This window comes from Muntiacus reevesi, chromosome 1, assembly GCF_963930625.1.
Source record: "Muntiacus reevesi chromosome 1, mMunRee1.1, whole genome shotgun sequence".
Lineage (NCBI taxonomy): Eukaryota > Metazoa > Chordata > Mammalia > Artiodactyla > Cervidae > Muntiacus > Muntiacus reevesi.
In genome coordinates, this window is record NC_089249.1 from 225,725,411 (window position 1) to 225,749,472 (window position 24,062).

The 24,062-nt window shown below is 44.2% G+C and overlaps 1 protein-coding gene across 4 annotated transcripts in view; it reads right to left on the reverse strand.

Annotated features, from left to right (window-relative positions):
* TRPC7 (transient receptor potential cation channel subfamily C member 7) overlaps positions 1-24,062 on the reverse strand; it is a 129,136-nt gene that overhangs the window by 53,692 nt on the left and 51,382 nt on the right. For 2 of the 4 annotated variants that reach the window (XM_065935504.1, XM_065935516.1), the window contains one exon: positions 5,975-6,139. The exons of the other annotated variants lie outside the window; for them this stretch is intronic. In XM_065935504.1, the coding sequence (XP_065791576.1) occupies positions 5,975-6,139 (165 nt within the window). The remainder of the gene's footprint in view (positions 1-5,974; positions 6,140-24,062) is intronic. 4 annotated transcript variants of the gene reach the window in all.

Sequence of the window (24,062 nt, forward strand, 5' to 3'; positions counted from 1 at the left end):
AATTTTTTGAAGCAAATTATGCTTGGGGAAAATTTCCTCCTTTCATAAGACCACCGGGTGAACCGAAAGAAAGGAGAAAAGTTAGCCAATATATACCTGCTGCTGTTAGTATTGGAGTCATTAAAGGGGTCAGATAACAGTGTTAGGTGTAAAAAGAGATGGAAGAGCTTCAGAAGACCTAGGCCTTGGTGTGCTCTGCTAGAAGAGCACATCTGGTGAGTCTGAAACGTGGGCTCAGGCAGCTGCATCATTACTTGGCCCTGATGAGCTGAGAACATATCAGGAGACCCAAGCTTGAAGCCCCAAGTCTCTGGCTCAGCCCAGACTTGCTGGGTGCTATTCTTTTACTCTGGAAAACAGATGAATATGAGAATAACTGAGAGGTTCTCCCGAATTAACTCCAAATGAACTTCATTCTCCAGCCCTCAGGGTGGGCACCTGCTTTTACTTGTCGACACCCCTCTGTGTCTAGTGGCACTGGGCTCTTAGCCCACGAGTGGAAGCACTTAATGGGGACCTCGCAGCCACAAGGCCATGAGGTAGGCCATGACTGCAGGAGAGCATGCAGAGAATGTTGCCAGCATCTCTCCTCACTCAGAACCCCCAGTCCTTCTCATCAAGTGCCACCCTCACTCGCTGCCTGCTGCCAGTGGCCACAAGCTAGGGCTTAATGTACAAGCTGTGCAAAGCTGAATGGAGGCAGACTTTGGATCAAGCATTTTCAAAAAGAAACATACAAGGCTGGAGTGGTTCTCAAATTTTTGAATGACCTTGACTAAGTTCATGGCAGATTACTCAGAATGCTCCCTCAAAAATTCTTTTTTAAAAATATCTAACCCAGGGCTCAGGAACCTTCTTTCTTTGAAGTGGGGAGTATATGTTCACTCAGCGCATGGTGTCTCTGATCATTGTGTTTTCACGTTACTGTATGATTCTACTCTTTGTCCTGGGGGCTGAAGAGGTGCTGAGTAATAAATAGTGGGTTATAAAAGTAAGGCTTCTAAGGAAAGAAGAGAAATGAGTAGTTAATCACATGGTGATTTTGACTCCTCCCTTCTAGAAAAGCCCTGCTAACTATAAAGCTCTGAATCAGATTCATTCAAAGGTCAGTAGTCAGCAGCTGAGATCTTTACATCCAGCTCTGAAGGCTGTGATGCTGCCGATGTAACTGGGTGATTGGGGATGCTGGGATGAGCATATGTACACGGACAGTGGCTAAGGCCAGGTCTCTGCAGCAGGACCCTGGATTTAAATCACAACTCTATAGTTTTTGGGCAAGTTTCTTAATCCCCTTTTGTCTCAGTGAATGCACCTGTAAGATGGGGATAAAATAGTACTTATTGCATAGGGTTGATGTAGGGAATGAATTATTTAACATGTGCAGTGCAGCACAGCCACTGGCCTATAGGAAATACTCAGTATGTGACACCGGAGAGCCTTAGGCAGTTCTCCTAAGGGGAAACTTAAAATTGACTGACTCTTAAAAAAAAAAAGACAAAAAAAAATTTGACTGACTCTTGAAAAGCTTGTGTGCAAGGATTCACAGAAGGACTATAGCGCCCTTATGTATTTATGCTACGAGCCCCTTTGGGGAACTGTCTATGCACAAGTTGATGCCGGACACGGCAGGTGATGGAGCTAAAGCAAGCTGTCAGAGTTAGGTCTTCCCTTCAAAGGGGCTGGTTTTCTAGTGGAGACAGAAACAAGCAAAGCCCTGGTAGGAAATGGGTGGAGAGATGGGAAGAGAATTTTGCAGGGCTCAGACTTGGCTAAGGATGAGGTGGTCGGCCCTCTGGCACTTTGTAAGTCCTCCCCCAGCAGGGTGACATGTGATGGCCCCTCTGTCTGGATTTGAGGGCAGCAACTATTGGAACAGAAGAGCAGAAAGTGCTCTATTTCCTGGCACAGATTTCCCCTCTGTGGCAATGCTTTAAACATTGCGTAAGGATTTTTATTTAATTGTGTGTCACTCCAGTATTCTGGCCTGGAGAATTCCGCGGACTGTATTAGTCAATGGGGTCACAAAGAGTCGGACACATCTGAGTGACTGTCACATCACTTTCAGGTCTCTGGTAGCTACAAATGGGGAGGATACAAAGACCCGTGGAGGCACTGTCCTCTCTCTGTCCTGTCTCTGGATGACATTTCAGCTTTGCAAGGTTGGGCCTTCAAAAGCTGCAGTCTCTCATGCTTTTCTCACTAGATGATTTTGTTTGGGATGAGGCTAAGGAGGTTTAGGGCAATGATTAACATTTTAATATTTCTACATGCAAGAGTTATGAACTGTTAGATTGCACAGTGCAAAGATATCAGGTAGGAGTCTAAGGTTGTTTACAGCTCTTGCTGCCCAAGTGTGGGGACTAATTTATAAGGACAGCTGGACCACAAGGGTTAACAGGTAACAGAGGCAGACAGCTTCCCCTCTTGTTCTGGTATAACTAGAACTTGTGCAGTTCCTCAGCACTCCCGAAGCCGACTTCTCCCATCTACCTGCTGCAGAGAGACCATTTGATCCCTTGAGGATGATGGTTATTTTTTCAGCTCTCAGATTTTAACAGACAGACAACCTAAATTATGAATCAGAATGGGAAATCAAAGGATGGAAAACAGTGCAATCAGTCAGAAAAGCCCTTTGGCATGGCAGTCCTTGTTTAGAGGATAAAGAGCTCCCTGGAAAGCGATTTAACTGAGAGCATCCACATGAACAAGAACTCACCGACCCTTCACTGAGCTGCTTCACCTCACCCAGGTTTGGGGATTACAGTGAGAAGCGATTAAAAAATCACTGTTCTCTTTATTGACCCTGACAAACCAGTGCCATGCTCCAGACCTGCAGTTATCACCATATGTACACGTCTGTGACTTGGTTACCCTCTTTAGTCTCCATATTAGTAAGCTCAACTCCTGTTGACACTCTTCATCTATATCATCTCCTTATTCAGCTGTCTTTTTAGGGGCCCTCAGAAACTTATGTAAAAATATAATGGACAGCTTTGGGAATTCAATAGGAAAGGTATGATGAGGTTATTCTGGCAGGCTCAGAAATTTTGGTCCCCTGATAGTTGTTAAATTTGGACAGCAACTATTAGGAAGTAAATGCACCATTAAGTTGGAAACAGAGATCTCAACATTTGCTAGACATGGATGGACATTAGCAGATTGATGAGGTTTAGCCTTGACATTTTATGAATACATTTACAAAAGCATCAAAGGTCTAATTTCTTTGAGGGAGGTATAGTAAAGCTCTTAGCACATAGAATTGCTAGAATGACTGGCTTTTCTACAGAATTACTGGACCGATGTAAAGGCACAACCCTGTGGGTGGAGAGACACCAGCACCTTAACAGAGTTCCCACCATGCTGCTCCTCTTGGGGACCAGGGGCCTTTAGAGAGGGCTGGTTTCTTTCAAACCAGTCAAAGATGTGACTTCTTTGTAATCCTCAAAATGTAATGTCTCTGCCAAACTTGGAAAGACTTCTTTCTAAATGGTGAAAGAAAAGACTAAAAATATCTTGACTGTTTTATCTGTCCTTTGGCTGCCTCAGAGTGAGTTTGACAAGTTCTCTAATGAGGAATCTTTCCTTGGAATGAGCATTGCCACCAAAAATTATCTCATGCTATGGAATAATGCTTGTCACTTAGCTATGAACACACCCTCCACTACACTGAGCTCAGAGTTGAAGTCCAGAAAGTGCAAAAAACCACAAGTGGCTTAATGGCAACCTCATGTTATCTCAAGTGCTGTTTTTGTTTTTTGTCTTGTTGGACATTTCAGGAACACAAAATGTTGATCAGACAAGTATCTGAACAGAGGAGGGGAAGCTCCAGCCATGGGCCCAAACTTTGCTGTAATCATTACTTCTAAAATATTCCAGAAGACTAGTATAAATCTGACCCCTGTGTTCTATAGTGACATCTGTCTCTTGAATTTACTGGGTCCACAGAAAGTCCAGGATTTCTCTCACTTCCACCATTCCCCCTTTTTTTGGCATCACATCTGCATGATATTGACTAGGATTCTTCTCAGATCTACTGAAAATGTAAAAAATGTAGTCATCAGCTGGCAGATCTTCTCTTTCTGAATGTTTCCCCAAGTAGGTCGAGGCAAGACAATTTGCTGGTGTTGCTTAGTCCTAGTTCCCTGGAAACTGTCACGTGTAGTTTTATGACAAAAGTCAGGGTTGGCAGTGTTTGGCTGTAATTTTAATGACTGATGTCCTAGAATTAGTTGGGGGCTTAGGGAATGTAAAGGCAAAGTCCCCATCCATCTCTAGATGAAAGCAGTGATCTAACTTGCAGTACAGACTAGATAATACTAATATGAAAACAAGTGCCTAAAATCAGTGACCAGCGCTGATCCAGTTTTAAATCTGGCTAGTCTTTTTTCATTCACTGTGCTTTTTCCAGCTCATGATAAAGGACAGAAAAGATTGTTTGTCCATCCATATGAATCACTTGGGGAGTACTGATTTAGCAGTCTGTGCCATGGTAGAGGCGCAGGCATAGAAACACAATCCTCAATAGATATAAGATTGGACACCACACATACTCAGCATGAGGACTTTTATTTTTAATACTATTCTACAGGAGAAGGAGTCTGAGTCCTGATTACATTCTCTGATATCCCTCCTACTCTAAGACAGTCACTCCATTGCCCCCTTTTTAGGCAGCCTCATTAGCAGATCTGAAGTCTTGGGCCCATCTCCCTGGCATGAGTTTTCTCTTGGTGGAGCTGACAAGAGGATCCATTCACTGATGACACTTTTATTAACTGCATTAGCTGACCAGATTCCCCGTGGAACTAATCTCCCTGTAGTCATATTTCTACTGAATGTTGATTACTTAAGCTTAATTCTTTATGTAATAAATCACAGAGTAAATGCAGCTTTGGAACCTCTGATGACCATGTAACCCACGAAACATATTTCAGAATTTCTGCGTGATTCGTCTTTATAGGCACTCGCTCTTGCCGGAAGCTGGAGTGACCACTGGTGCCTTCTGTGGCTTTGAATCAGAAGGGCTGTAGGGATGGTGGAACAGGAGGTGTGGCAGCTTGGCACCTGCAGGTCTCACTTCTTCCGTTACAGGCAGGAACCAGACAGCCCCCTTTCTGAAGCAAAGAACCTAGCATGGCACCTTTCCAGCTCTCCTCCTTTTTACTTTGGCTGTTTTCCTTCTCATGACCTAATTAGCTGCCCATGTGGGCCAGAACCCAGACAAGGAAGCTGGGAAACAGGAAGGTGTTGAGGCAGGCCTGCAGTGCCCCAGTATGAGAAGCCTTTGATTCTCAGCAAGTAGTCATTTCTCTTTTCTGAATCTGCTTGTAAAGTGTATGCATCCTAATTGAGAGAGTGAAATGAGGTGTTCCATGAATGGGGCTTAGCAAAAAGAAAGTACTCAGTAAGTGCTGGCTGTCCATTCTCTGATAGCCCTCCTACTTGAAGGCAGTCAGTTCATTGTCTGCCTGGCTAGGTGGCCTCATTAGCAGACCCGAAGTCTCTGGCTCATCATCCTGGCATGAGTTTTCTCTTGATGGATCTGACAAGAGGATCCATTCATTGATGACACTTCTATTGACTACATTAGCTTATCAAATTCCCCATGGAACTAATTCCTGTCATCATTATTATAATTATTATTACTATGGGTTTTGAGGGTGTGTTTAGGACATTGCATAATTAGAAAAGGAAAAGTGCCTTTATTCCCCCTCTATTCTGTTATTGATAAGATTATGTCTCATGCATATAAAAGTTTCCACGTTATCACTCTTCTGGCTTTTAAGAAAATGATTTAAAAAAGCAAACCTTAGCATTTTCCCTCTTAAGTGGTTTTCTACTTTCGTTGGGTATCTCAGGGCTATTTTCTTCAAATGTGGGAAATGATCAGCTGCATATTTGGACAAAATGGACTTCAGGTTATGCTAAGTAGAGAGAAGAAATAACCGCAAAGACATGCACCTTAAGCAGTCTGTACCTTGCTGCACGGAGCAATCCAATAGGCTATGGCGAGAAAAGGGAGGCCTAGGGAGACTCCAAAGACAGCCAGGAATTTCACAGCGATAGACTGTTGACGTAAGCCTGAGAGATTTTCATACCACATGGTAAGCAATTGCTGTTGACAGTTAGGATGAGCAACGAACTGTAAAAACAAAACAAAAACAAAAAGAAAACGCAAACAGGAAAATGGCATCGGTAGCACTTGAACAGTATATGGCCTTTGAGTAGCTCAGGGCGGGCATGTTCTCCTGGGGCGGGGGTGGCCTGCGTGTTGGAGAGGGAGCAGCTGGGTCAGGTACCTGCTGGGCCCCTCTGACTTGGGAATGCTGGGGCCTTTGTGCTGTGGCCAGAGCTCTCACAGGACTGGCTGCATCAGGGCTTGGCAAACCAAAGTCCCTGAGAAGTCTCAGGCACAGAAAACAATAGCCAGCTTCTGGGCAAATGCTTGTCTCCAATGCCAGGAGACTTATCTCTGGGCAGAATTCATATGGGAGTCAACATGTTGGAATGGGTGGAGCCTGAATGGGGTTTTAGAGTCAACATGTGTTTGAATTTTGCTTCTACCATTTACTAGCTAGGTGGGCTTGGGCCAGCAACTTAACCTCTCTGAGCTTCAATATTGTCCTCTGCAAAACAGAGTCTGTCACTTTGTTCTGTAAGATTACATGAGATATTGTAGAAAAGTTGCTGTCTCATTCCCTGTGTTGTCTAACAAAAAGTCCTTGTGTGTTTCCAGATGATAGTTAACCCTCCTCAGCGTTTCCCCCTGGATTTCGGTGGTGTTAGGCTTGGGTCCATGTTGCTTGTTGTGGCATGCGGGAGCACTGACACATTGTGTCCCCACGCAGTGGCTTCTCCCTGCCACCTCCCTTCTCTTGGAACTGCCTTGCCCTAATGCCCGGGTTACAAGATGGGACTTTTGTGGACATTGTGTATTGTGTTGATCTTACCCCTCTTGACAGATGTTGGACCAAGGGTAAAACCCAGACTTAAACTGGATCCATTGGGTTTTCTCATCTGTGTATTTGAGCCTGTGATCAAGAGAGGCAGTCTTTTTACTGGAGTAAAAAGAGAGGCAGTCTTTTTACTGGAGGAGTTAATGTGTGGCCTTGAGAAATCTGGGCAGCTATCTTCCACTGTGTGGACTAAGTAGCAAAACAAGCCAGTTAAAGAAGAATGAAGTTGTCTAGAAAGATGCTCTACCCACTCTGAGGCCCAGCTTTACTTTGCCCACATGGTCCACGAGACACCTGTAGATTCAAATACAGCATCTTCCTTTTTCTGCTTGCATAAGCAGGTTGACTTGAATTGCTGCAACCAAATAGCCTTTACCTACAAATGTTTGGTGCTACTTGGCCATTTGTTCATTTGATTCTGTCTTGGCCAGTAGAAACTGGCAATAGGAAACATTTAAGTAACATTTATGGGAATCAAGTATACAGTTGAGAAAATTATGCTCCTTAACTTATTTCCTCCCTTTGACACAGGTGAGCCAGTATTTGCTTTTGGCAGGCCTGCTCTTTGGCCCCATCAGGATAGCCATGTGCCACTAGAGCTGAGACCAGAGCAGATAGACTGAACATTTTTCAAAAAGAGTGACTTTTCAGTGGATCATAACGTCCCAATTTTTATCCCGTTTGCCTCACTGGTATTAAGAGGGCATATACAGCAATTTCTGGGAAATGCAAAACATTCCCTTTTCATTATAAGAACAATAAAAATAGAGCTATTTAAAAATTTCTCAACGCAGATGGCAACCACTGCTTGTTTCCAGTTTCTGGGAACTCACAGTAGCGGCCAAATGATTTGTGAGGATGCTATCAAAGCTTTATTTGGCCCTGCAGCAGCCCCTGGTGATACTATTCCTCAATCATTAGCTGCAAATGAGGCTTTTTGGGAGGTAGCATTATTAGATTCATTGCAACAGTTGTGGTTTTTCCCTTCAACAACCAGAGCAACAGATTCTCCTCAACCCAGGTAGGAACCTTCAGGTCATGCTATGGTTTTCTGTGCCCTTGCTGGATCACCACAAAGTGGAGCAAACAACAGAACGTCCTACATGTGTTTTGGTAATTCTCAGAGCCTGGTCACAACACGGCCCCATCACAGGTCGACTTGTGGACGTGAGGGTCAGTTCTGTTTTTCAGCAGTTAACCTTCTGTGGGTGCTGGCATGGTCCTGCTCAGGAGCCGTGCACAGTGCCGTGAAGTAGCGGGGATCGCTTGGCTCACCCTGGCTCCCTGCACCGTGGCTGCTCTGGGAGGACCCTCGTCCTGATCCCCACCATGGGCCTCTCTGTCTTTATCTCAGGAGGGCCCTTCCATGCACCTTTTGCTGCAGACAAATCAGCACAACAGATTGGGCAGCAGTGCACGAAGGGGAGAAATTCTGAGAGAGGACAAAGTGGGAACCATTCCCACTCGCCCTCACCTACTGCAGAGGAGCCCAGTGGACCCAACTTAAACAAGGGAGGCTTTCTTGAGACTCTGTTCTCCTCTGATTAGGCTTTTGTTAATTTCCACAGTGTCATTTCTTCCTCCATAATAAAGCAACCTAGCTCCAAACGTGCTATTTATTTGTAGACAGACTTTATAACATATTGCTCCCAAAAAGCTGATGGTAGCTGATAGCCAAAGCCCAAATTGTTATTTATCTTTACATGGGCACTTTTCTGTATTTGTAGCAGGACTTAGAAGACAACCTCATGACAAATAATTCAGTGTGTATCAGAGATTTTTTCCCACTGTGCTTTTGAAGCACAGAGAAACGTTCCTAATCCAAGGGAGATGAGAGTAACATGAAGCACACTATCAAGACACAACGAACACCCTAAGCAGAAGAGCATTCAGCCAGGGAACAAAGGCAGGAGCAGGGGGAGAATTTTCAAAAGCAGCGTCAGAGAGAAACAGACGAAAAGCCCACAGCTAGATACGATAGAATGGGAACTCAGAAAATCAGTGTAGTCTTGGCCAGCTTTCTTTGCCAATTGGCCCACAAGAGGGTGGATTGATCAAAGGATGGATTGCCCAGGCCATTCCTGCCCCTCAGCCATTCTGGATTGAGAGTATGCTACGCAGTTATGAAAGTTCTTCAAGGGAAGAACTGATTTGACTGCCTCAGCTTTCCCATCTATGTGATTCATACTCTTCCTCACAGGGAGTAATGACCTGCAGCCGAAAATATGTTAAGGTAGGCTTATGTGGAGTGGAGCAGCCTGTCAAGAGAATATATGTCAGACCATACCCACCACTGGGATGGGTTGTTCCAGAGAACTGGGCTGAGGTCGGGAGCTTAGAAATTAAACTGGAAAGAGAAATAGAGGGGAGCTCTGACACAGAACTCCCCGTACTGGTAAAGAAGACTGGGAAACGGGACCTGAAGGCCAGGAAGGACTAGAATTCATGTTTCCCCGGTTTTTGAGTCCATCTCAAGCCAGTTATTGTGGTGGTATGTTTGACCAGCCTTCATGTTTAGTATAATATTTATACCCAACACCAGTTTTCTGTAAATATCTCACCTAAACTTCCTATTCCTCCCAGCCCCTGGTGACTTTCTAGTGAGAATACAGTATTGGCATATGGGAACTCTTGGGCATATTGGCCAAATCCTGGCTCTTAATTTGCTTTCAATTGATCCATTCATTGTCATTTTTCTTCTATAGCCTGAAGGAAGAGTATCCCCTTCACTCTTTTCCCTGCTTTATATTCATTTACAAGGAAATATCTGATATTTTAAGAGTAAATAGTTAGTTGAAGACTATCAACATTCCTTAACTAACTGTTGAGTGTTTTTCAGGCTGTTTCTTGGAATGTTAACATGGGCCATGTATTCCTATTACAACAGACTTTCCTGATGGGGGTGTGTTTAAGTGTGTGGATTGGAGCAAGGCTGCCCCGGATCAAGTTCAGGACCTGCCACACACTGACCACATGATCTTAGATCATTGACGCTTTCCATGTTTAGTTTCTTTTTTCTGTAAAATGAGGTTAATAATGAAGATTCAGTGAGTCAGTATTTGTAAAGTGTTAAGGACAGTACTTGGCGAATAGTAAGTGCTGAAGTGGTATTTAATAAATAAAATCAAGCCCATGAGTCTCCTTTCTGAAATTTCCCATTTTTTTCCCCATCCTTCCTCCTCTTGTTTCTCTGTTCTCCTCTCTGGCTGCGGTTCTCCTCCACTCTCCTATTTTCATTCTGTTCTCCACATGGTTTCAGCAGAGTTTCTTAAAGTGTTGTTGCCTTTGGAAAGGTTCAAGTAGCTTAGCAGATGAGTGAGGCCACTCCTTCTCTAGCCTATGCCTCCCTCCTCATCCTCCAATGAAAGCACACTTTAGTTGATGCAGGCAATTAGCTGAAAATGAGCTGATCTCCATGAGGGCCTTCAGGATCACCGACAGGTCTGTTCAGCTCCATGCTGACACTCCCCCCCCCCACCATGGACTGCAGCATGCCAGGCCTCCCTGCCCCTCACCATCTCACAAAGTTTGCCCAAGTTCATGTCCATTGCATCAGTGATACCACCTTAAAGACTGTTAAATCTTGCATTTGCCTCTTTTAGGGGTAGGGGAAAAGGGCTACATTTGAGCTCAGAGGCTTTGAGACTGTGTGATCTCCATATCCATTAAACCCAGAGTTTTCTGACACTAGGTCTCATTTACAGAATTATGAGATGTGGCAATGCATGATTTGATAAGCTGAAGAATAACTTAGCTAGAGAAAAAATTTATGAAATCCAGTGTTCATTGAGAAAATGACTTTATTTTCTGCAGAAAAAGCATCAAAGGCTGATGTCCAATGTGACTGTGATCAGGATTTTTCACTTAGCTCATCACTAGCCTTTCCTTATAGAAACCTTTTTACCCTCCTGCCCTGGAAACTGTCTACATAGGCAAAGAGAGACAGGTACTATACTAGTCAAGTGGCTTTTTTTAGTGTGGACAGTAAAATGGAATTAGAATAACTCTGTGTTGCCACTGCCTATTTGAATCTTCTCATAGGAGTGGACATCTCATTGGACGGGGAAGCCTCGGGTGCTGCAGTCCATGGGGTTGCAAAGAGTCGGACAAGACTGAGCAACTGAACAACAACAAAGACAGTAGGAGTGGATCCAGTGGTGCTAATGTTCCTCTGTCCCATTTTTGTCTTGGCAGAGTTCTCAAGTCCTAGATTGAGGAGGGAAGAAAAGTGGAAATGTCGGTTGTTGACTAGTTTAGCTTGTTGGCTCATCTGTTCATTCATTCATTTCCACACACTTCTGCCCACTGCCACCTCTTAGCAGCTGCTGTGTTCAGCAGTGGGAATAAGGAGCACTCGCAGTCCTTGTCCACAGGGAGCTCTTGGCTCTGTGACCGTGTGAGTGGAGTAGGGCTTAGCGGGAACACCACCAGTTCCGAGGAGGCCTTCCGTGAGTAAGCAAACACGGAACGCTCATCCCATCAGTGTGCCTTCTCCTGGATTTCTCCCTTCTGTGAGACCTACTATCAAGAGTCCCACGTCCATGGCACAGCTAGTTGCTTTGCCTACATAGATAACTTAACCTTCACTCTGTTCTCTGTGCAAGCAGTTAGCAGAGTGGTTAAATGCTCAAACTCTGAGGTTGGACCATCCTGCTTCAAATCCAGATACGACACTTTCTAGTTGTGTGACCCTGAGCAAGCCCCTTCACTGCTTCTAGCTTCGTGGTCCGTGAGAGGGGAGAGTGTGTGTTGGGTACTCAGTACATGGCCTGGTGCTTTGGATTTAAGGTGGGCATTGGTGTTCCTGCTGTTCCTGCTACCCCTTTTGCTCCCCCTCCAGGGCCTTCAGTAGTTCTCTTTGCTCTTCCCTTTGCTGAGTTTACCCATCATCAGAGTTTTAAGTGACCGTGGTGATTTTAGAGTTAAACATTCCTGAGGAAACTTAGTATGTTTGATTACAATAAAAAAGAAAGCAGAAGTTGTCATTGGTTTATTAAGTTTTAAATCATGGAGCATTCTAGTTTTCAGTCAACACCATCACCATGTTCACTGAACCTATTTATTTAGCCACGCAGCTCTTGAATGGCCACTACAGGAGGATAATCTGTGACAGTTCTAAATGATGGTGGAGAGTGAGAAGGAAAAGGTATGGGGCTTGGAGCTTTGGGTAGGGAGCCTCAAAAGTCATACCTCTTTCAAGGAGCCTCTAAGCATGGGTACTATCAGTGGAAGGACTGATGCTGAAGCTGAAACTCCAATACTTTGGCCACCTGATGCGAAGAACTGACTCATTGGAAAAGACCTTGATGCTGGGAAAGATTGAAGGCAGGAGGAGAAGGATGATGACAGAGGATGAGATGGTTGGATGGCATCACTGACTTGATGGACATGAGTTTGAGCAAGCTCCGGGAGTTGCTGATGGACAGGGAAGCCTGGTGTGCTGCAGTGCATGGGGCCGCAAAGAGTCAGACACGACTAAGTGACTAAACTAAACTGAACTGAACTGAAGCTTGGGCACTAGACAGTAAAATGTTTTAAAATCACAGCTTGAGTGTTTTTACAGTTAATAATTGAGGACCTAGTATATGAAGGAACGTTGGTTATGTTATCTGTAATCTTCACAATAACCCTCCCAAAATGGATGTATTATCCATATACAAATGAGGATGTGTTATCAACCCCATCTTTCAGTTGAGGAGACTGAGGAGTGGTCAGTTCAGGTTGCCCACAGTTCCACAGCTGGAGAACGGTGTAGTCAGAGTTGTAACTCAGGTCTGTCTGATTCCAAAACCTTGGGGTCTTTTCATGTGTAAACGCCCTCTGGAATTTTCTTGGTTTGGTTGGCTTGGATTGTAGTCCTTCCTGGTCTTAGTTCTTTGTCACAAGTAAAACAATAAAAAGCAGACATGTATTGAGCACTCATAAGGATCAGGCCCTGTGCTGAGCACTTGTCAACATTCTCTCATTTAATTCAGTATGCCCATTATAAAGCTGACGGTGCTGTGACTATCAGATCTGACTCCAATGTGAACATTTCTTAACCACCTTATGCTGCCTTTCTCCAGTGAAGTTTCCTGCATCTTTTCTGGGTCAAATCCCTGTCAGATTCTATCTGCCAAGCAGAAGGGCCTCTCTGTGAGCCTACAGATTTCATATGTGCTGAAGAAATGCTTATATAGTTTTCCAGCCAGAGTTCTGGGTGTCTCCTTTCACCTTGAGGCAGTGGGCTGCATGCTCTTGGAAAGGACAATTGACCTCTGACTTTCTTCTCTAGAGCAGTAGACGCTGTATGCTAATGCCCCACCCATTCCATTTGCATTGTTTAGGTTGGATGGAAGGACGGAGGGTTAGGGTTAGATGGAGGGCATTTGGGCTGAGGAGAAAGGAAGCAAGTGAAAGAGAAGGAAAAAGAAGAACAGAGCAAACGAAGGGAGAGTCAGAGAGTTAAAAATCTGACTTTCAGCTGCGGTTCCCTCTTCTCTTTTCCTTCCCATTTCCGGTCTCTGGCCAAACTCTGGCAAAGCTGTTGTCAGAGCCTTCCCAGAGTCAACCATCTCTGAGCTCTGCTCAAGGTGTCTCTGCTTGCTGGCGTGCTTTCCTTCTCATCTCCACACATCCAGGTTTTGTCTAGCTCAGTAACCATCTCTTCCATGAGTTTGCCCTGCTCAAGTGAGAATCTCTTGTTCTCTCCTCTCAAGTAAGTCATGGTCTCTCTCTTTAATCATAGTTTATATGCCTGTATAATCCTCTCCTAGAGAGAAGGCCCCTTCTGGACTCTTCATGGCACTCACTGCTTCAGTGTTCAGGCAGTGTTATTTATGAGTGAGTGTGCAGCTAGAAGTTCAGACTGCAAACCGGTGCCATATGCAGGACCAGAGCGGCCTTCCTCACCCGGTCCCTGTGGTGCAGCAGAGTCTAGCACCTCTGGCCATGTCACCACATCTGGAAGAGACACATGGGAACAAGAGGCTGGAAGTTTGCTTGCCCTCCAGGAGACACGATGAGTCGATGGATGACTGAGTTCACATCCCCACTGAAGTTATTTTCACTACAGAAGTTCCAGGAGATTGGAAGACAGTGATGACAGCACTGTCAACAGCAACAAAACTTCATTCTCAAAGGTAACTGCACTAGGAGTTTAAAGATCTTACCAGGAGAAAAGTCATCATCATCTGGAGGAGGTGCCCAAGAACTGAGCCAAGGAGTCAGATGGGGATTGGAGCTCAGCTCAGGGGAGTTTTGCCTCTTTGTTTCATATGTGTTGCTTCTGCACACTGCCTCCGGCCCCTCACCTCTTTGCAGCACTGTCTTCAAAATTCTCCATTTGCTAACCAAACAAGTGTGTTTTAAACACTCCCCTCACTGCCGGGAGATTCCCTTTGGATGCCTGAACAGATGTCTCTCGCTCGATTCCAGCTTCCCCTACCTCCTCTTCCACTTGTGCACCTGCTAGCCCAGTCAGCCCTGGCATCCTTTTAGTCATGTCCACAGCTGAGGGTCCAGACAGGCAGCTGCTGATTGGATGATTCGGGAAGTTTTCAGGGCAGCAAGAGGAGACGGGTGCTTCTGAAGGCTCTTGGCCTCCCACTGAGATTTGATATCATACCTTCAGTTTTCTTGTTGTTTCCAGAGATAATTTCTCTGTTCCTGTTTGCTAGGGACAGCAGGACATGAAAAATTCTTCAGCCTCAAATTAATCAGACCTTGAAATTTCCAGATCAATAGAGATTACTTACACAAATGCCCCAGGTTGGTAGGTTCTCAGGACAGTACCTTGACTTAGCTCCATCTCTCTTGCCAGGGAAAGAATGATTTTGGGCTTTTCCCAGGATGAGCCAGTTGTTAAGTGCAAACACAGTGGCAGTGGGCTTTGGCTGGCCCTCCTGGAGATAAATGCTGACTGTGATTTTTCAGTGCTCCTGGGAGTACTCCCACAGCTCTGAGCCCAGAGGGTCCTGATGAGCTGACTTGGTTTCTAGTCTGGCTCTGTTGTGGACTCAGTGAGCTTCTAGCTGGCTCCAGATGCGGGCCTCTGCTCTTTCACAAGTGTTACAAAGAGGCCATTCTCTATACCTGGGCACTGACTGTCTCCACCCCACTTACGGCTATGCTATATGCTAAAGAGAAATGGGAGCAGCTTCTAGCAGACCTTCTTGGATTATCTTCAACTACTCACATTCCTGAGTCCTCCCCTCCAGCCAAACTGTCCTGCGTACTGTTCCCAGACATGGCCTATGTTGCCCTCCTGCCTGTTTCAAGGAGGTCCATCTTGCTCCTCTCTAGTTCAGTTCCTAATCAACCTTCAACATCCAACCTTATCTTCACTTTTAAGTGCTTCCAAGTCCCTCCACCTCCTGAGATACCTTGGACTCCTGGGTCTTGTACAGCCCACTCAGGTGACAATCATGGTCTTGGGTCAAGTTGTGAATAGCTGGACTATTGTGTTTACATCTGAGCTCTTCTGCTATTTTTAAGCTGTTTGAGGGAACCTGCCTTTGTATCCTCAGGAGTATATAGCCTTATGTTCTGCACATAGCCAGTACTCAGTAAACATGTGTTGAATGATAAATTGTACTCTTCTGAAGCCTCTAAGATCTGCTACATCATTTTTTCTGACTCATAATCCTGGAATGATTTCTAAATATAACACATCCTTTCTTACTCAGGATCTGATGAACACTAAACTGTCTTCACATCTTTAGTAGAGGGCAGACAGGGAGAGGTGATGAAAACTAAACCAGCCTCGTACCTTCTTATGCTGGAGAAGATTGAAATGAGCGGCTAAAACAGGGTGTGAGGATTCCCTTTTGGATTGAATGAGGATTGTTTAATTTCAGTGGTCTGCCATTACCACTGCAAACACACCAATCTGGCAAATATTTATATAATATAGTAATTTCTGTTGTTATAAAGAATAGCTAATGTTTATTGATTATTTATTCTTTGTCAGGCTTTTTGCTTAACAACTGCGATGTTATTTAACCCTCACATCAATTCCTTGAAATACACATTGTTATATCCCTATTTTAAATATGGCATCATGAGACACAGGGAAATTAAGCAACTTGCCTATAAACACAAAGGTGATTATTGCAGAGTATGGACTTGAAGCCAAAGACAATTATCCTGTATTTCCTGTATCCTGTATTTCCACAAGGTAGATTTCAAACAGGCAGACATGCCAAAGCATGAGGATCCACAGTAATTTCTCCAACCTTACAGAGGCCAGGGGACCTTACAATTCAAGTTGTCAAAACTCTCATCTCTCTGTGCTTCTGCCTGTGGGATAGCAGAGTCCCAGTAGAGATGAAAAATCAGTCATACGCAATGGGAAAGGCTTGAAGTCAGTTTCCTCGACAGCTTCATCTTGCTAAAAGGAGTGAGTCATCGTGCTAAAGGACTCCTGGGCTTGCTCTCCTGCATGCAGACAAGAGTAGCAGCAACTGATTCAGCTGTGGCTCAGCTGCCTGGTTACCACTCTGCAAGGACAGGTTAATGTGGAGGTCACCCAAGTCCACATTTACAGCCTTGAAATGTAAAGACTCCAGCCAAAAACTTGCTTTGTTGAAGGTCCTTCTAGGATATTTGTCCTCTTGCCAAATCTTACCTGATGATGACACTTCACTAGGAAAAGCTGTAGTTTCAGATAATTCTTTGAGCCTGGGATCTTCATAATATTCCCAAGTTGGATCCATTACTCTTGTCCCTTAGGTGCAAGGTCAGAGTGTACACAGGCTCTGAAGTCAGCCTGCCTGGCTGCCAGTCTTGGTTTTACCACTGATTATTGAAGACAGGGTAGATTCAGTTTTCAGACCTCAGTTTTTCCATTTATAAGCATGACTAACTCAAAGCAGTTTTCAAGGCTTCAGAAAATATAGTCCTGTGTTTTGGTTCAGTAGTTTAATGGCAGCCCACTCCAGTATTCTTGCCTGGAGAATTCCATGAACAGCAGAGCCTGGTGGGCTACAGTCCATGGGATTGCAAGAGTCAGACATGACTGAGCGACTAACATACACAATACTGTTTTTTTGTTATTGGTGTTGGTATAATATTGTATTTCTATAATAAAAGTCAGACATGTAAATCATTATAATCTTAAGCCCTGTCTGAAGAGTTCTGTCTTGCATTAAAGTTTTTAATAAATCAAAAGTATGCTCACTTACAGAGTTTTCCGTTCTGTATTTTTTAATGGTTCTTAATGAGAGAAAGAAGTTCAATTGTCTGTAAAAACACAGTTTTCTTGCAAGAATAATTCTACCTTCAGTTCAGAGACTTTATCAAATAGGAGAACATACATCCAAAGGTGGTGGTGGTTGTTCAGTCACTCAGTCGTGTCTGATTCTTTGTGACCCCGTGGACTGCAGCACGCCAGGCTTCCCTGTCCTTCACTATCTCCCAGAGTTTGCTCAGGCTCATGTCCATTGAGTTGATGATGCCATCCAACCATCTCATGTAGCCCCCTTTTCCTCCTGACCTCAATCGTTCCCAGTATCAAGGTCTTTTCCAGTGAGTCAGCTCTTCTCATCAGGTGGCCAAAGAATTGGAGCTTCAGCTTCAGCATCAATCTTTCCAATGAGTATTCAGGGCTGATTTTCTTTAGTATTGGCTGGCTTTTTATCTTTGCAGTCCAAGGGACTCTCAAGAGTTCTCCAACACTACAGTTTGAAAGCATCAATTCTTCAGTGCTCAGCCTTCTTTATGGTCCAACTCTCACATCTGTACATGACTACTGGAAAAACCATAGCTTTGACTATTTGGACCTTTGTAGGGAAAGTGATGTCTCTTTTTTAATATGCTGTCTAGGTTTGTCATAGTTTTCCTTCTAAGGAGCAAATGTCTTTTTAATTTCATGGCTGCAGTCACCGTCGCTAGTGATTTTGGAGCCCAAGAAAATAAAGTTTGTCACTGTTTCCATTGTTTCCCCGTTTATTTTCCCTGAAGTGATGGGACCAGATGCCATGATCTTAGTTTTTTGAATGTTGAGTTTTAAGGTCAGCTTTTTCACTCTCCTCTTTCATCTTCAAGAGGCTGTTTAGTTCTTCTTTGCCTTTAGAGTAGTGTCATCTGCATATCTGAGGTTATTGATATTTTTCCCGGAAATCTTGATTCCAGGAGAAATATCACCGAAAGGTATTGATAGTGATATAGGAAATCAACATTTATACTTAACTAAGCAGAAGAAGGCAAAGATAGACTAGATTGCTTTCTTGAAATATAAAACACAGCTTTCAGCCAAGAAAAAATTATAGTCCTAGGTTGATGGAGCTAGTAGTAAGTGGTAAGGGGAAGTGATCCTACATTCTTCAAGAAGATTTTCTTCTCCAGTTATCAAAAGTATTAGGTCAGTTGCCGATGAAGGAATCAAGGGAGATGTCTTGAGTTTATCTGTAACTTTTTTGTCTGATTTCCAAATTTCCAGGGTTCTCTTGCAGAGAAATGTACATATAATTCTTCAGTGATTTATTTGATACACTTTACTTTTTAAAGTCACACTTTGCATTTTACTCTTATGTAATTATTCAAAAGTAAGCATTCAAAGTTAATTTCTCTTCTACGAATATATTGCTGACATATGTGTAACATGTATTTTGCCCATATATTCGTTTTACCTGATACTTTTATTTGTATGTAGTTTTATATTTGAAACATACGTAGGATTTTGTCACTTTTTTAAATTTGAAATTTTGAATTCTTAACACTTACAGAACGTTTGGGTTACCAGTATTTTGATGATAATGAGAAATGCTGAAATAATGACATAGCCATTGGTTCAAGAATTAGAAATAGCATGTTTGTAACCCCCATGTTCCAGATCTTGGCAGCTGGTGAGTGCAAACCTAGCTGCAATAGTAGGTGTGCTTGCATCTTCCCACCAGACAGATAGTAAGTGCTGACTGATCGATCCACCAAGCATTTTCAGACACGGAGACTGCAACATTGAGCGGTATGGTCAAGGCCTTCGCCTTTGGGGAACTTGTTAATTCCCATTTCTTTAGCTACAGCTAAATCTGTAGCCCTTTCAAGCTAGATGGCAGGGATTTTTTTTTTTTTTTTATGATCACCTCTTCCTATGTATTTCTCTTGGGTTCAAGTATTCTACACAAGTCACACTACCTGTCACTACATGTGTTCTGAACTACCCCTCGGTGACTGGCCCAGTGCACAGGCACCGTGCCCTGGGCCTCTGGAGCCTGCTCTGGCTGCCTCACCCGCAGCTCTCTGGCTCTTGTTCTGGCGCATGGATACCTCCTGGCTGGTGCATGCCTCTGAAGAGTGAGTCTGTCCTTCTGTTCTCTGCTCTGCTCTCAGAGGCTGACTTCCTCCTGTAGTTCTGCTACTGGGCTCCCACGGGGTGGTGGGTGCTAAATTCTTGGGACCTGGGATGTCTCCTTCTCATGTGAGGCATCTGCTTTCTCGGCAGAGAAAGATCTCCATCTTTTGACCTCAGAAATGGCTGTCTCTTTTCATCTTTTCTAAGGTCAGCACTTCAACAGAGTCTTTGAAAAGTGATAACTGAGGTGCAGTAATGCCTTCCGTTGTCTGTAGTTTCTCCTTCTCGGGGTTCAGGCCTGCATGATTCTGCTTCTGATGACTCTTAAGTGGAGGATTCTTTCATTCATTTGTGTGCAAGCTTAGTCATGTCCAACTCTTTGCGACCCCATGGACTGTAGCCTGCCAGGCTCCTCCATCCATAGAATTCACCAGGCAAGAAGAATCAAGTGGGTTCCCATTTCCTTCTCCAGGGGCTCTTCCCCATCCAGGGGTTGAACCTGGATCTTCTGTGTCTCCTGCACTGCAGGCAGAGTCTACCCACTGAGCCATTCAGAGAGAAGTGGAGGATTACTTGTTATATTTCTTTTCATCTCCATTTGACTTTGTGAATTAGCCTTCTGAAAGCTGGATGGAGAGAGGTGTTAAATCCTGAGCCAGTACTCTGCTCCCTACACACAGTTCATCTTGGCTTTTGGGGAGGCCAAGGGAGATCCAAGGACCACCATCTGCTGAGCCCTGATCTCCTGCTTATCCCTCAAGCAGGGATTCAGTCTTGCCCAGACTTCTCCCTTCTAGGAATTTTTCTTTCAGACTTTCCTTAAAAATTTCCTTCTACTCTTCCACCTTCTAGCACCAACCTGACTAACAAAGTTAAACCCTGTGTAGACATTCTTCAGGTTCTTTTTCATATGGTTCTGGGCCCTATGCAAACAATAGGGTGTGTCTATTATGAGCACCCCCTCCCCAACAACCACCATGATTTTTCCCATCTAGAGCATACATTAAACTTTTAAAGGGTGTCTCCTAATCTCATGTGTCATACTGCTTATTTCTACCCTCTGATACTTGAAAGGACATTCATACATAGACAAAGAGCCTGGCACATACCTTTGCTAGATAATTAGTCAATGTTGGTTTCTTTTCTCTTGGTGCCTACTGTCACCCAAGACTTCCAGCCTTGCTGCTTTCACTTTGCTCAAAAATGTGAATATTCATCACACCCCAAACACTGGGAAACATGCAGCATTTATTTCTGGCGGAAGCACAGTCTGGTTAGGCAGGTGATTGCTGGCTCTCTGTTCTTAGATGTCACTGATTCAGTTGTCAGTGCAAAGGTTCCCTTAGTGAGAGGAATGAATATTCAGCAACAATGCACAGGTCCCCTCGACACATGTGCTTGGTATTTGAAGAGGCAGTGGTCTCCTTTGTCATTCAGGGTCTCATGATATATATAGAAAATTTCTTGATGGGTTGAGTTAATTTTGGTCAGACTGGTTTTTATCACCCTCTGACAAATAAAATGTCTCTTTAACTATGTTCATATTCTTCAGAAATGGAAACTGAGTCTCATAAATTATCATGATCTATTTAAGGTTATATCTGTGTATACATAAATTTATGTTCATCCATTCATCCATCCTTTCATTCATCCAGAAAATACCTACTGAGCCAGATACCAGGAACACACAGTTTGCAAATAATGTCTCTCAATGTTGTTCTCATGACTCTCAACGTCTACATCGGGAAACAGGTTAGCAGGAAATTCAGTGTAGTTCAATCAGTGCCATGACAGGGTTGGCCCTTAATGCTGTGAAATAGCAGAGAAGAGGCACCCAACCCAGGAGGGGATGTGGAAGGATAATGAAAAAAGGCTTCCTGGAGGAGTGATTCTTCAGCTGAGCCATGAAGGCCATAACCAGGCCACTGAGAGGGTCAGGAAGGGCATGCTGAGGAGAAGTAGCAGCAAAGAGATTGGGCTTGAGGGTTAGATAGATCTTGATTTAGAGCTCAACTCTACCTCTGAACTGAATCTGTTTCATATGTAAATGGGGATGACAGTATTAATGGCTTAAACTGAATGAATGTATTCAAAACACTTGACATGGTGAAGGGAACAGATTAAGCACTTAACAAAATATTGTTGTTGTTGTTATTATTAGTGATGCCTTAGTGCCTGGTGTGTCAGGAGAGGTGTAGGCATCTCAGGGTAAATGGACCATTGGGGGGGTGATGGGAAATGGGTGCTCCTGAAGGGGTCTTGCATCATACTAAGATGGAAACTGAAAATGACTTGGAAAAGCAGAGTACCTTGGGAGCTAGAGAGAGTTGTAATAGACTTTCACTATTAGATATTTGGGCCAGGCACCCATAGTGTAGATTGTATGTACACACTTGCCCCCACTTCCGCCCCTGCTGTCCTCTCATTTACCAAAGAGCAAAAACAACATCATTTAAATTACATCATCGGACAGTCTCAGAAGGCTCCGGGGCACCTGATTCATGGAACCTGCCCAGTAGACAATGATAATTTATTGCAGTGTCCAGGATTCATTTTGCAACCTCTTCAAATGTTAATGATCAATAATGTAATTATGATGGGGAAAGTTCCTGGGCCAGTTGTGGGTTTAATTTAATTTACAAAGCCATCTGGAGCTATGCAGGAGACTTTTACATTTCTTCCATGCCAGATTTGAATAACTTCGAGTCACTGTAATGTCAAATGTATAGCAAAGACACTAGCCCTAAGCTCTGAGGGTCTAGAAAGGGAGCCCAGAGACTTGGGTAAAAGGATAGGAAGGGACTGAGTGGTAAGCAGAGGAAAGTCTCTGGTCAGGGCGGTTACAGAAAACTTTGGTGTGTTTCAGGAAGAATGAGACTGCCAGTGGGCTGGATCACACACAGTGAACCAAGAGGAGAGAGGCAGGATGTGAAGAGGCTAGAACAGATTATCAGAAGTCTGATAGACATGGAAAGAAATGTGATGTCTTTCTAAGCAGAGTGGGCGCCACTGGTCTGGCCTCTTGTTCAGCTGAGGGAAGCTCAGTTCTGAGCAGAAATCCATCTTTTCGAGCCAAATAATGCCCCTTCCTTGCTCTTGGGGAGATGGTAGAGGAGAGGTTACAGAATCCACCATCATTCTCGAACACTCTGACTCATCCCCAGGTCACTGAGCTGTTGGACAAGAGCTCCCTCTTTGGTCCTCACTCTTCTCTGCCATGATGCTTATCCTACACTCCCGTCCTTCTCTGAGGAAGAAGCATTCCATCTAATCTCAGCTGGCTCCCACCTCTGTTCTTGATCTTCCCCATGGCTCCCTGACCATCTGAAGCCTGGCTCCTGAACCCTACTGAAATGGCTGTCTCAGAATTTTGATTGTCAGACCCATAAGTCTCTTCTATGTCTTCCTTCCCGCTGATGGTTCTATAATCCAGGTGCTGCCTGCTGAAGCTTCTCCCTTAACCCCCTCTGTACCACTGGGTACCACTGAATAACCTTCCTGAGAGAGGAGCCTGTCTTGTTTTGTTGGCTAAAGGCTCATCACAGGAGAATGAGTGGTGGTTTGCCTTCTACCTCCTGTGGATATGGCCAGGAAGGCTCTGGAAGAGCCAAGTAGTCCTGGCTCAGGAGGAAGTTCACAGTTCTGGGGGCTTTAGGAATGGTTCTGAAGCTCCTATGCTGACCTTTTTCTCAGAACAAGGCCCAGTGAAGCAGAGGGGAGGGTACCTGGTGGTGAAGAAATACTTCCTGAGTCCAGGAGAGGAGAGTGGACTTTGGGAATTTTCTGTGGGGTGTAGATATCAGAGTCTGCATGAACTGTCTGCACTGGAGGCAGAAGGACCCCCAAATAGGGACTATCAGAATGCTATGCATACTGACCCAGGCCAAGGGGCTTCTTTATGGGAGTTCAGGAGAGAGTTCTAGCACCAATCTGGCATAGCAGTCTTGCTTTAGTGGAACCTCCATGAAGGCAGAGATTCTTGTCTGTTTTGTTTTTATTATTGTATTCCCAGTACTGGCTATAGTATCCAGGATACAGTGTTCAAAAAACAAAGTATTGAATGAATAAGATTGAATCACAGCTTGTGGACAGATGGAGGTGGTCAGTGGGTGTTAGGGGTTTCGGGGGTGTCCACACAAAGAAGGGCACAGGCCAAGAGCCCTCTTTGGGTACACAGGTGCGTCTTCAGGACTGTGATTGGACACAGGGGAGGATGCCCTGGACTGACTGAGGCAAGATCTCCTGGCAACCTGGGTAGGAGATGTGTGTACATGCTCAGTTGCTAAGTTGGGTCCGACTCTTTGTGACCCCATGGACTGTAGCCCACCAGGCTCCTCTGTTCATGGCATTTCCCAGGGGAGAATACTGGAGTGGGTTGCCATTTCCTTCCCCAGGGGATCTTCCCAATGGAGGGATCGAACCCCAGTCTCCTGCATCTCTTTCATTGGTAGGGGGATTCTTTACCACTGAGCCACCTGGGAAGCCCCGGTAGGAGACACTGGCTTAGATTTGACATGTTTTAGAAAAATTTAAAAATGATAAAATCCAATATTTATTGAGCATTTATGATGTACCAAACATTTAAAAATGATTAATATTCACAGTAATCCTATGATATAGATATAATGATTAATTTTATTTTTTCTTCAAATGAGGAAACAGGCATGAGAGAGGCTAAGTGACTCATCTAAGATCACACAGCCGGGATGTGATGCGCTCAGGCACTCTCACTCCAGAGCTTCATCTGTACTAAGTAGCAGTTAAGATGAGAGAGTCATGAAGCAAATTTGTACTGGTTATACGTGCTTCTTTACTAATTACATACTTAACATTGTTTA